Genomic DNA, 13,785 nt, shown 5'->3' with positions numbered 1-13,785 from the left:
ATATATATATATATATATATATATATATAATATAATTATTGATGTTATCTTATAGTAATATAGTTCTACTGTACAAATCGTTCATGAACTAACCAGACCACGGATATGTCTGAAACCTCCTCCCCCTCCTCCTCCTCCGCAGCTTTACTCGGGTACATGATGTTTGAATTCATGTAGCACAGCATAGCTCTTGTAGGTAGGCGTAAAAGTTATACAGTTGCTATTTTTCTTACATTTTACACTCTGTCTGGCTAATAGCACGTCTCTAACAGTGTCATTTTTAAGTCTTTTTCTATCTTTACTTTTCATCCTATTAATGTCTGAGAAGCACCGTTCGCAATCGGCATTGGAATGAGGGAGCGACAGTACTGACAAAGCAAAATTTGCCACACATTCATATTTTGGTGTTCCGTCATGATCAAGCACGGTTTTTACTTTTCAAAAAATTTATCCGAGAACGTTTCCTTCTGTTGAGCCATGCTAGTTACTTCTCCAGGTAAAACTGTCCATGCCAAGCCTTCTCCACTCATTATCCAGTTTCTGAAGAGTCACGTCATCTTGCTCAGTAATTCTAGGTAAAGAGCTTGCCATTGAAACAAGACTTTGTTCGCGAATTCCTTGGTGCCAAAGAGCATTGGCTGGGTCTAGCAAGTCAAGTCTTGATAAAACTGTGTCAACAAAGTCAAACCTCTTCTTTATTTCTTTGGCAGTAATGACAAGAAATGTTCGACATGTGAGACAGAATTCTTTCATCTTTGTTTTGCCGTTGTATAGCGCTGGGTTTTCTGTTGTTCTTTTTAGCACTGATGCCCCCAAGTATACCTGCTCAAGCAACAAATTTTCGCTCGTCACCTGGATCAGCATCAGCCAAACTCTTTTTCATTACATGACCCCGGTTCATATACATTAGCAGAATGTCCTTGTAAAACTCACAAGCTTTGCTGTGCAATGAGGTTATAACAACACACTCACTCTGAAACAGCAAACTAAAGTCTGAAAATTTTTGCAGCACTGAATTCAAGAAGCAAAAATACAGCGTGCAGTAGGGATCATGTAGCATTTCATATGTCTGTACTATTGAAGTTGCACTATACTTTCCTGGGTGCTTGAAGTGCAGGTCAGTAAAATACATCTGGAGAGGTCTCCATTATTCTAGTAATCTTCTAACGACTGCTCCATATGAAAGCCAGCGCGTTCTGGAGAGTGTTAAAATGCGGTGCTTTTGTATACCAGCAAATTCTTGAAACCCGAAAAACTGAGCTAATCTCTTTGATGATTGTCTTAGTATGTTGTGAACATTATCTGCTAACTGTTCGACACTGTTGGGTAGTTCTTTACATGCCTCAGAGGCACATAAATGTGCCGAGTGACATATACATTTCATAATAAATACCCCAGGACACACTTCTTTGAATCCGCTACTTACGGAATTATGCCCCCCCATCATTGTGCTGCACCCATCACATCCAAAACCAATAATATTAGCAACACGTATATCAAAATCACTTAGCGTCTTCATAATTGCAGAAAATATTCTTCTCGTTCCACCCTCAATTGCTCCTGGATCTTCAGCAGTGAATCGTGGCACCAGACTCCAAAATCTGCTTACGACTTCACTTACATCTGCAAAACGTACCATTATGCACAAGTTTTGCAAGGTTGAAACGTCTGTTGATTCGTCCACCAATATGCTAAACTTTGTTTTCTTTAGTTTTCTGCCAATTCTACTTGATAACATTTTGCCATGACTTTCGTACACTGTGGCATTTCGTTCTTTTCATGTGTAATTCCTTTGCTATGGCAGAATCAGGAAAGCAGTCCTTCACTATGTCACACAAAAGATCTTTTTTTTTTTTTATGTAGGAAGGACACTGGCCAAGGGCAACAAAAATCTAATAAAAAAAATGCCCACTGAAATGCCAGTCCCATAAAAGGGTCAAAGCAGTGGTCAAAAATTGGTGGATAAATGTCTTGAAACCTCCCTCTTGAAGGAATTCAAGTCATAGGAAGGTGGAAATACAGAAGCAGGCAGGGAGTTCCAGAGTTTACCAGAGAAAGGGATGAATGATTGAGAATACTGGTTAACTCTTGCGTTAGAGAGGTGGACAGAATAGGGGTGAGAGAAAGAAGAAAGTCTTGTGCAGCGAGGCCGCGGAAGGAGGGGGGGCATGCAGTTAGCAAGATCAGAAGAGCAGTTAGCATGAAAATAGCGGTAGAAGACAGCTAGATATGCAACATTGCGGCGGTGAGAGAGAATCTGAAGACAGTCAGTTAGAGGAGAGGAGTTGATGAGACGAAAAGCTTTTGATTTCACCCTGTCTAGAAGAGCAGTATGAGTGGAACCCCCCCAGACATGTGAAGCATACTCCATACATGGACGGATAAGGCCCTTGTACAGAGTTAGCAGCTGGGGGGGTGAGAAAAACTGGCGGAGACGTCTCAGAACACCTAACTTCATAGAAGCTGTTTTAGCTAGAGATGAGATGTGAAGTTTCCAGTTCAGATTATAAGTAAAGGACAGACCGAGGATGTTCAGTGTAGAACAGGGGGACAGTTGAGTGTCATTGAAGAAGAGGGGATAGTTGTCTGGAAGGTTGTGTCGAGTTGATAGATGGAGGAATTGAGTTTTTCAGGCATTGAACAATACCAAGTTTGCTCTGCCCCAATCAGAAATTCTAGAAAGATCAGAAGTCAGGCGTTCCGTGGCTTCCCTGCGTGATATGTTTACCTCCTGAAGGGTTGGACGTCTATGAAAAGACGTGGAAAAGTGCAGGGTGGTATCATCAGCATAGGAGTGGATAGGAAAAGAAGTTTGGTTTAGAAGATCATTAATGAATAATAAGAGAGTGGGTGACAGGACAGAACCCTGAGGAACACCACTGTTAATAGATTTAGGAGAAGAACAGTGACCGTCTACCACAGCAGCAACAGAACGGTCAGAAAGGAAACTTGAGATGAAGTTACAGAGAGAAGGATAGAAACCGTAGGAGGGTAGTTTGGCAATCAAAGCTTTTTGCCAGACTCTATCAAAAGCTTTTGATATGTCCAAGGCAACAGCAAAAGTTTCACCAAAATCTCTAAAAGAGGATGACCAAGACTCAGTAAGGAAAGCCAGAAGATCACCAGTAGAGCGGCCTTGACGGAACCCATACTGGCGATCAGATACAAGGTTGTGAAGTGATAGATGTTTAAGAATCTTCCTGTTGAGGATAGATTCAAAAACTTTAGATAGGCAGGTCACCCTTTTTAGGAACAGGTTGAATGTAGACAAACTTCCAGCAAGAAGGAAAGGTAGATGTTGACAGATGGAGCTGAAAGAGTTTGACTAGGCAAGGTGCAAGCACGGAGGCACAGTTTCGGAGAACAATAGGAGGGACCCCATCAGGTCCATAAGCCTTCCAAGGGTTTAAGCCAGCTAGGGCATGGAAAACATCATTGTGAAGAATTTTAATAGGTGGCATGAAGTAGTCAGAGGGTGGAGAAGAGGGAGAAACAAGCCCAGAATCGTCCAAGGTAGAGTTTTTAGCAAAGGTTTGAGCAAAGAGTCCAGCTTTATAAATAGATGTGATAGCAGTGGTGCCATCTGGTTGAAGTAGAGGAGGGAAAGAAAAAGAAGTAAAGTTATTGGAGATATTTTTGGCTAGATGCCAGAAATCACGAGGGGAGTTAGATCTGGAAAGATTTTGACATTTTCTGTTAATGAAGGAGTTTTTCGCTAGTTGGAGAACAGACTTGGCATGGTTCCGGGCAGAAATATAAAGTGCATGAGATTCTGGTGATGGAAGGCTTAAGTACTTTTTGTGGGCCACCTCTCTATCATGTATAGCAAGAGAACAAGCTGTGTTAAACCAAGGTTTAGAAGGTTTAGGACGAGAAAAAGAGTGAGGCCTCCATGCCAGACACTATCACCTCTGTTATGCGCTCAGCACACAATGACGGGTCTCTGACACGGAAGCAGTAGTCATTCCAAAGAAAATCAGCAAAATAGCTCCTCAGTTCCCCCCAACTAGCAGAGGCAAAACGCCAGAGGCACCTTCGCTTAGGGGGATCCTGAGGAGGGATTGGAGTGATAGGACAAGATAAAGATATGAGATTGTGATCGGAGGAGCCCAACGGAGAAGAAAGGGTGACAGCATAAGCAGAAGGATTAGAGGTCAGGAAAAGGTCAAGAATGTTGGCCGTATCTCCAAGACGGTCAGGAATACGAGTAAGGTGTTGTACCAATTGCTCTAGGTCATGGAGGATAGCAAAGTTGCAGGCTAGTTCACCAGGATGGTCAGTGAAGGGAGAGGAAAGCCAAAGCTGGTGGTGAACATTGAAGTCTCCAAGAATGGAGATCTCTGCTAAAGGGAAGAGGGTCAGAATGTGCTCCACTTTGGAAGTTAAGTAGTCAAAGAATTTCTTATAGTCAGAGGAGTTAGGAGAGAGGTACACAGCACAGATAAATTTAGTATGAGAGTGACTCTGTAGTCATAGCCAGATGGTGGAAAACTCGGAAGATTCAAGAGCGTGGACACGAGAGCAATTTAAGTCATTGCGCACATAAACGCAGCATCCAGCTTTGGATCGAAAATGAGGATAGAGAAAGTAGGAGGAAACAGAAAAGGGGCTACTGTCAGTTGCCTCAGACACCTGAGTTTCAGTGAGGAAAAGAAGATGAGGTTCAGAACAGGAGAGGTGGTGTTCTACAGATTGAAAATTAGATCTTAGACAGCGAATGTTGCAGAAGTTAATGAAGAAAAAGTTGAGGGGGGGTGTCAAGACACTTAGGGTCGTCGACAGAAAGGCAGTCCGACCTTGGGACATTTATGGTCCCCTCCCCAGATGGGGACTCCGAGGCTGGTGTAGCGGTCGCCATGATGATTTTAGAATTTTTGAGTGAAGGGTGTGTGTGTTATTAGGTGCTTGTAGTTTTGTGTGGAGGAAGAGAGTTGTCTTTAGAGGGCAGGCTGTGACTGCCCCCTTGTGTTGTGAGACACAAAGGGAAACGCTCAGTGAGGTCACAGCTGGGTTTAATGATAAGTTCACAGCACCCCCTGAACAGTGCATTAGACCTCATTATCGTTTCGGCAGATGTCTACTGCCTCCTCTGCAGCTCTAAAGACGTTATGTTCTACCATGAAAGCGGTTAGTTTTATTTCTGCTGCTGTCTTTATTGCATCACTTTTGCTTTTCTTAACTTCACCACTCGCAAATGCCTCAGATATTTTCTTTGAAGTTGAAGGTACTGATAATTTCTTGTGTTTGATGCTCTTATCGTGCAACTTAATCCGTGGTATATGAGCAGAAATTTCTACTCCACACACACGACACAGCGCCTTAAAGAAACTTTTCTTTGAGGGCTGTAACCAAGGATACTGTTTTTCCCACTCCTATCTATATTTTTTTTAATATATCACTACTGGAGGTGTTTTCTCCAGTATCGTTTCTTTTGTCTTTTGCACTATCAGACATTTTGTTGCCAGCGTTACTGCAAATACGCGACGAACGCGAAGGAGGAGCAAGAGAAACTGCAAGTGAACGGCGGCGGTCCGCATCAAGTACTGGGAGCGATTATTGGGATGCAGCGGTGGGTTAGACGCGAGGTGGACAGGTCTGATACTGGTAAATCTCCTGTCCCATACTCGGACTGCCCGCCTCGTGGGAAGGAGGCTAACGTTAACATCACGTCACAGTCTCGTACATGAGTACAAGACATATTTTACAATGTAATTTAAAGAATTACATTATAAAATCCAAATAATTTATGGCTTATTTTAAGATTTTTTTTTTTCCCAAAGTTGTATTATGTTATTGCTTCATTTATTTTTGCACAAAACTAAATTATCATATATCGTATGGACGTTATCGTTTATCGTACCAAACATAAATTTATCGTATAAATACGATAATTATCGTATATCCGGTCATGATGGGCCCCCCGCCCTCCGCGCCTTGCGGAGTGACGTCAACCCGCGCCACATCTCCCGCCAATTCTCATGCTCAGGGGTCCACACACATCTCCAGAGCCACCCAACAAAACACATAAGCACATACACAGACCCACACACATACACACCTTCCCTAGGGCACATTGATAAGAACACACACACACACACACACACACACACATACACATATGCTCCCTGGAAGACACCCCGCATTAAAAGACTCATGCGTCAGCGGACCTGGGCGTTCCACTCCTGCCCGGTCCTTTACAGGAAACTAAGAAACAGAGTAATCAGGGAGATTAAGGCTGCAAAGGCAAACTATTACCCAGACAAGATACACCACCTCAAGCTGACCAACAACAGACAGTGGTACGCTAAGATCAAAGCTTTGTGTGGCCTACAAAAGCACACTTCGTCTCTTCCTTGCACCTCACACCTTCCTGCTACTCTCGCGGCTCAGGAGATGAACGATCACTTTGCTGCTATCTGTCAAACCTTTCCTCCCCTCCACACCACTCTGCTTCCTGCCTATCTTCCGGCCCCCTCTCATCCCCCCAGTGTCCAGGCGGTGGATGTTTTTAAGAGAATACTCAAATTCAAACCAAGATCCACCACACCCACTGACCTTCCTATAAAAATTTACAAGGAATTTGCTGTAGAGCTAGCAACACCGCTATGCTCAATAATAAACGCTTCACTCTCCCAACACTCTTGCCCCGAGGACTGGAAGACATCTTACGTCATCCCCATCCCCAAAACCTCCAGTCCACAGTCACTCAATGACCTCAGACCAGTCTCTATCACCCCCATCCCTAGCCTTATTTGTGAAGATTTTGTATATGACTGGGCCTACACCAAAATCTGTAATACCGTGGATATCAGACAGTTTGGAAATATTAAAGCCACCTCCACCTCCCATTACCTGACCACCTTCCTTGAATTCATCCACAGCCACCTGGACAAGCGAAACACCTCTCTAGCTGTTGCTTTTGTGGACTTCAAAAAGGCTTTTGATCTTGTTGATCACACTGTTGTCATCAGCAAGGCAGTGAGTCTGGGTCTCCCTCCTAACCTGATAGCGTGGCTAGCCGACTTCCTCACAGGGAGGCGTCAGGCCGTTCGCTATCAGGGCTCTGTCTCTACTTTCCAACAGCTGACTTGTGGGGTCCCCCAGGGGACCAAGATGGGTCCTCTATGCTTCCTCCTCCTCATTAACGACGCCCTCACTGACACCCCCATCGCTGGAAGTATGTGGACGACTGCACCGTGGGCGTCCCAGTTTCCATCAAGAACCCGGACTACTCGCCACTGCAAGCGATCCTGGAGCGGCTGCAGACGTGGACGGAGGAGAGCAGGATGACCATCAACCACAACAAAACTGTGGTGATGCATTTCTGTACCTCCTCTGTACCAGTGCCCCCTCCCCAGCTCTCAGTGGGCCCTCACCCCCTCCAGGTGGTCCGATGTACCAAGCTCCTCGGAGTCACGGTGGACGACCAGCTGACCTGGAAGCAGCATGTCGCCAGCACCATAAGATCAGCTACCTACAGGCTGTACATGCTACGCAGACTCAGGTCGCTGGGGACGCCGACAGATGAGTTAAGGGGGGTGTATCTTACTTTCATCCTCCCCAAACTCATGTACGCCTCCCCAGCGTGGTCCTCCTCCCTCACACAAACTCAACAGCTACAGTTGGAGAGTGTGCAGAAAAGGGCATGCAGGGTCATCCTTGGCCCTGCATACACCACCTATGAAGAAGCCCTGAACACCCTGAAGCTGTCCAGACTATCCACCAGGTACAGTGAGGCTTTGGAGAAGTTTGGAAGGGGACTTCTGAATCATCCACCTCTCAGAAACATGCTGCCGCCTGACGCGCTTCGCCCTACCCGTGCCACCAGACACCACAATAAGATAACGCCCCTAAAGGCGCCACGTACGGACCGGTACAGACTCAGTGCGATTCCCACCATGGTGCGAGCCACCAATCAATAGTCTCTTCTAGATTTGACTTACCTTTAGGATTAATGTCAAGTATTTCCCCACCCCCAATGTACATTTTCAGTTTGTTGACTGCCTAAAGAATAAACCGTTTATTATTATTATTATTATTTATTATCACATATATATATATATATATATATATATATATATATATATATATATATATATATATATATATATATATATATATATATATATATATATATATATATATATATATATATATATATATATATATATATATATATATATATATATATATATATACATAAATTCGGTTTTGTTTATGTATGGATTGTTTTTAATTATTTATTTTCTTACTTATTTATCTTTTTTTTTTTTCATTCAGATTTATCGTCTTTAATAATTAACATAGTTTGTCTTTTATTCAGCATCTACCAATAGAGTTTTCCACAGTAAGATGGTGTTGTGCACATATGTTGGTGTACAGGGAGTTAGGTGGTCCAAAATATAAGGCCAACGGGTCAGTCGCTTTCTTCCTCTCTTCAAGACAATTATTTTTATTTTTACCGGTTTTAGTTGATGGTTTGATTATGGGATTGTGGTTTGCGAAGATAAAATGAATGCTGCTATAGGTCTTCCAGACTAACTTGACTAACCTGTCCCGGTTTGGTGTCACGTTCACACATGACAGGCACATAGCGATCTCTAACTCTCGCTCATACTGCCATCATTTGCGTTAATTTATCTAAAATTATATTATTTTATATGCGACTGCATGGCTTATAGAATGGTTTTCGATTTGAAGATTAGAACAAACGACTCTGTATATCTTCTGGTATGCTTGGCAACACATACAGATCATGCAACGTTGCCGCCCCAATGTCCTTGACTCCCCAAGGCCCCGCCCAGCTGGCCTGCTGTAGGCCCAGGTTAGATTAATTATTTCTGGTCATTCTGTCGTCATGGAAAGTACTCCAGCTTCCCACTCTCGTATTCTGCACAGCCAAGCAAAGGAGGTAATTTACAATATACATAAATATTTTATGGAACAAAAGGCCAGCAGAGATTCTTTACTGCCGGTCTCACAAGCACTCGCTCGGACAGGTTGGATCGCAATTTGATGAGGAGCGGGGTATGACGTACTACAGCTAGCTAGAGAAGAAGTTATAGCCAACGCCTTGAGTAACAAGTTAAGGCGTTTTCAGTAATGTCACCGACAAGTCAAGCATTATGGTCTCAAGGCATGAGGAAGCATACGCGCCCAGTGTTGCGTTTGCCTTTCTTCTCCCAAAAGGCAAGCGCTTTTCATCGGCCAACCAGCGAGAAGTAACCACAGCATCACAGCATTTAAGTTCCCGTAGGAATGTATTTCGAAGAATAGAGTATAGAATATGATATATATATATATATATATATATATATATATATATATATATATATATATATATATATATATATATATATATATATATATATATATATATATATATATATATATATATATATTTTTTTTTTTTCTTTTTTTTTCTTTTTTTTTCTTTTTTTTTTGTGCCATTTCACATTAAAAAGAAACTGAAAGTGATATAAGGCAAGTGAATTAAAGGAGGATGCTGCATTTTCTGATGATATTTCGCATCTTTTTGACCGATAGACAGCGTTGTCCGACTTTATTTTGTATCTGTGACTTTAATCCCGGACCAGTGCTGTTTTTTTTTTTTTCGAATGTTAGTGCGTTTCTTGCATCATCTTTTAACATAATCATGTGCGGGGAAGGATATATATATATATATATATATATATATATATATATATATATATATATATATATATATATATATATATATATATATATATATATATATATATATATATATATATATATATATATATATATATATATATATATATATATATATATATATATATATATATATATATATATATATATATATATATATATATATATATATATATATATATATATATATATATATATATATATATATATATATATATATATATATATATATAATTTACTTTTTTATTTATTTGTTTATTTATTTATTTATTTATTTATTTATTTTATTATTATTATTATTTTTTTTTACGACCCAGGATTATCCCCCTTCTCAGGTGCCACTACACTCGGGTCAGATTTCCCGAGGTTAGTTCCTTCTAGTCTAAAGTCGTCATAAACGCGACGAATCCGGTCACTTATTGGTCGCCCACAGCTATCAAAACTGACACCGCCACCCTGTTTCACACATTCACAGGGAAGAGAGTAAACAAACTCCGACTTGATGAGAAAGATTTCTAAACCACGTGCAAGGGTGGGGAAGACGGGGCAGTTAGGAAAAAGGACACACAAAAATGAGGTTTATAATATTCAGTGAGCTACCTCCCACCAAAAACAAACCACCCACACCCACAAAAAATTACATCCTTCTGCTCATGAGTAGTCTATATGCAGTTCCCTAGAGTACTACAGACAGCTACACACACGCGCAGAGTTATGAACTCTGGCTTTAGAGCTCCCAGCAGTGAACTCTGAACGCCAGTTGTATTTAACAGCACAAAAAAACACTACTGACAAGTAAACAACAACCGGCAGAGCCTAAGATGGTCAGATAACCACTCCCAATAAGACACGAAACAATCATGACTCCGTGACGGAGGTGGTAAGACTACGTAGTCCATCACAATTTATCTGTCATAGCACTTAGGCAAGCCCTTGACAGGGGCTCATCCTATTTAGCACAGCAGGGGCCAATGCTACAGTTGAAAATACATTTATCCCTCTAACATATATCCCACGATCTCCCGTCCCAGCGCTCCATCACGACAATAAGCTAACCACGTCCTCTTTTTACGAAATACAACGCCCAACTGTAGGAAAGAGACACTGCTTGGTCGCTCAGGCAGCAGGCGGTGACTCATGTGACGAAGGGGAAGGGGGAAGAACAGGTAAAGGACGAGGAGGGGGAAGCAGCCAGTCACTCGCTCGGCACCCCTTTAACAAACAGCGCAAAATTTTCTTCAAAAGGAGGCTAACTTTTAAAAAATTATTAATCACGGATCACTGGGGCTAGCTGAAACCTGACTAGCCTATAGGGAAGGGCAACTCTTCTTTCATATCATGTATTAATTTCAATTCTGCATGATTAAGGAAAATAAGCAAACTTAAGTGGTGAAGAAGACTATATGGGACTGTGCGGGTTTTTAACATAAACTATCCTACATGAGGCATTTTTTGTTTCTCTCTTACTCCCTCTCTTCGCTGCTTCCATGTCTCTATTTTTCTTCTTCCACTCATAATATCTCTCGTTTAATGACAAGTTTTGGAAGTTACATAAACTTATGAAATTTTTAGGCATATGGCAAGTCAACTTACGACTCTATACTAATGAATATACAATTCACATGTTGAGGAGGCACACAAATTACAGCTTTACAAAAGAACGCTATGACACTACCACAATAGCAAACACAAATAGGGCTACAACTCTACCCTTCTCCAGAACACAAACTCGTCCACTTTCTTTTTCTTCTCCTCTTACTCCTCTCACGAGACCTGTCCCTGGCTCTCACACAGAACATAAAGTGGCCTCTACTGCGACGTCGGCATGAAAAATTACTCCTGCAAGGAGTCATAATTATAGCATTTATCCTCTGCAGGTACGGGTGATGCAGCTTCTTCTGTTGCTCTCATTTTTCCTCTTCCTTTTCCTCTTACTCTTCCCTCTTCCTGCTCCACTACTCCACTACTCAATCACCTTTCCTGCTTTCTCAGCCTATTTCTCCTTCTATACCTTCTCCTCATATCACAAATATAAGACCCACCAAGCAGCGACAATGACGACACTGCTTCCTCAAGGCACTCCGCTCATCCACCAGACGCCTTGGCCGTCTGGAACTTCGTCGCTTCCTATCCGCACAACTCCTTCTGGACCACCAATCAAAGCCAACTCATTGGCCCCTCCAGTTCTCCGCACTGGAGAACACGTCTTCCTCCACCGAACCTGCATTGCACACTCAGCCTTCACTCAGCCTTGTGTGCTCCTCAGTACTTACATGTCACACCCATAAAACGAAGAAACTGAAAAGGCCACTTCCATGGCAAAAATAAAGGAGCTTCCTGGCCGCTCTTACATAAATAAAAACGGTACTTTCCGGGTGTGACATAACCAAGCCTGTTTGTCACTGACAAGCATGCCAATACTATCATACCACTCCTACCACCTACCACTCGATGACACAGGAGTAGTTACAACGACCTGATGGCTTTTCCTCTCCAGGACGCAGCATACCATGGAGGTATAAAGGGTAGTGGGCGATGAAGTGCCCCCCTCCGAAGTCAGCCACGATGTTGAAGGCAGTGTCAGGCGTGCGGTCACTGAGGCATATTTTTGTTTCCATTCTTCTACGCTGTTTATATTCAATGATGATATCAGTGCTTGTGAAATTAAACTGCTATATTACTAATGGCTATACAATTACATGAGAACAAGTCCTTAAACTACATTTTATCTACAGAACTGTATACCACTAAATAATATTAACTTATCAATTTATGTTCTACTTTGAACATTTTTACATGACACATGTCAGGCAGTGAACTGTTTGGTTGCGTATCTACACCTCACCTGTAGATACGTCTCTGCTACAGTTTTGATTAGAAGTACAAAATGATTATTGACAGGATCATTGTCTGATGTGTTCTACCAAACCTTCTCTTGAAATTCCGACAAAACCTGTGTCACAATGTTTTGGCAAGCATATGTTGACAGCTTTGCATAGGGATGAGCCCCAGACTGAATTTTTTTTTTTTCTCACAAGTGAGACATGGTAGCAACATGCCTGGATGGAAAAAGATAAAGGAGGCCTTTATCCTTCATTCTTATTAATTTGTAACTCTCATCAACATACTGGTGAAAATTACACATTGCAGCGTGCTTCACAGCACAAGGACCTCTTTAGTTCGACACAGACAAACCGGCTATATACCCTACGATCTTCTCAGAATAAGATGAGATGACGCTGGCTGAGGGCAAGCTTTCCTTGTTTATTTCAAAGTTGATGATATTCAGCATTTGCATTACCTACATCAATTTCTATAATTTTCTTTTTACTGAGGGAATGACTGATAACAGTACTTGATAGTACTTATATATTAAGAGACTGTACACACTGACTTGAGGCAATAAGGATCCGGACAGACTACAAAGGCATGCAATTTCCACGAGTCATTTCTTGTATTTTAGCGTGTTGTTAACACTCTCTTGTAGGGTATAGAGAAATGCCGAGCTGACGGGTTGTTATTAATCACTTCCCCCACCAACTACTTTTAATTTTACTGAAAAATAATTCGAGATGGTCTTGGGTCATCCTATTAAGTTAAAGGATAATTTAGTTTTGGTTTTCAAGGAACGGTCAAGATTTCATTCAGCAATTCAAGACTTTTGCAACATACAATAAACCCAATATTTTTTTTTTCTTTCTTTTCTGGATTTAACAGGCAAATCATCAGCAGGTAATGTTACGGACACCAGATAGTGCTGGACGTCTGCAATAAATTTCAAAACTTCGTAACTGCTGTCTTTTTCCAAAGGGCGTTCCCATCCGTAGCTGCATAGATTACGAGAATTCGTGACATCAAACAGTGTACTGAGAGTACATATGAATGTTGGTGGAGAGAGTCTGCATCTGAATTACTGAGTAGCTGAAAAGCCAATTTTACATTCATTTGGTCTTTAAGATACAGAATGTATGCATTTCTCAACTTATTACTGAGATGCAGATTTTTTTTCTTGTAGTTCATGAAGTCTTTTTATAAATTTCCACTTAATTGTGTTGCCCTCTCCACAAATATCCAAAAGCATGGATGGATGGA

General features: G+C 41.6%; 1 protein-coding gene across 1 annotated transcript; it reads right to left on the bottom strand.

Annotated features, from left to right (window-relative positions):
• Positions 1 to 480: 480 nt before the first annotated feature.
• LOC135091536 (uncharacterized) lies at positions 481 to 12,311 on the bottom strand. The gene is given in 5 exon segments (XM_063989275.1): positions 481 to 644; positions 1,231 to 1,745; positions 1,747 to 1,825; positions 11,453 to 11,532; positions 12,139 to 12,311. Coding segments are annotated over 5 exon segments (1,011 nt in total).
• Positions 12,312 to 13,785: the final 1,474 nt, after the last annotated feature.

The sequence above is a fragment of the Scylla paramamosain genome, chromosome 37, assembly GCF_035594125.1.
Source record: "Scylla paramamosain isolate STU-SP2022 chromosome 37, ASM3559412v1, whole genome shotgun sequence".
Taxonomy (NCBI): domain Eukaryota; kingdom Metazoa; phylum Arthropoda; class Malacostraca; order Decapoda; family Portunidae; genus Scylla; species Scylla paramamosain.
Note: the sequence above shows the minus strand (reverse complement) of the source record. Positions and strands in the feature narration are given on the sequence as shown.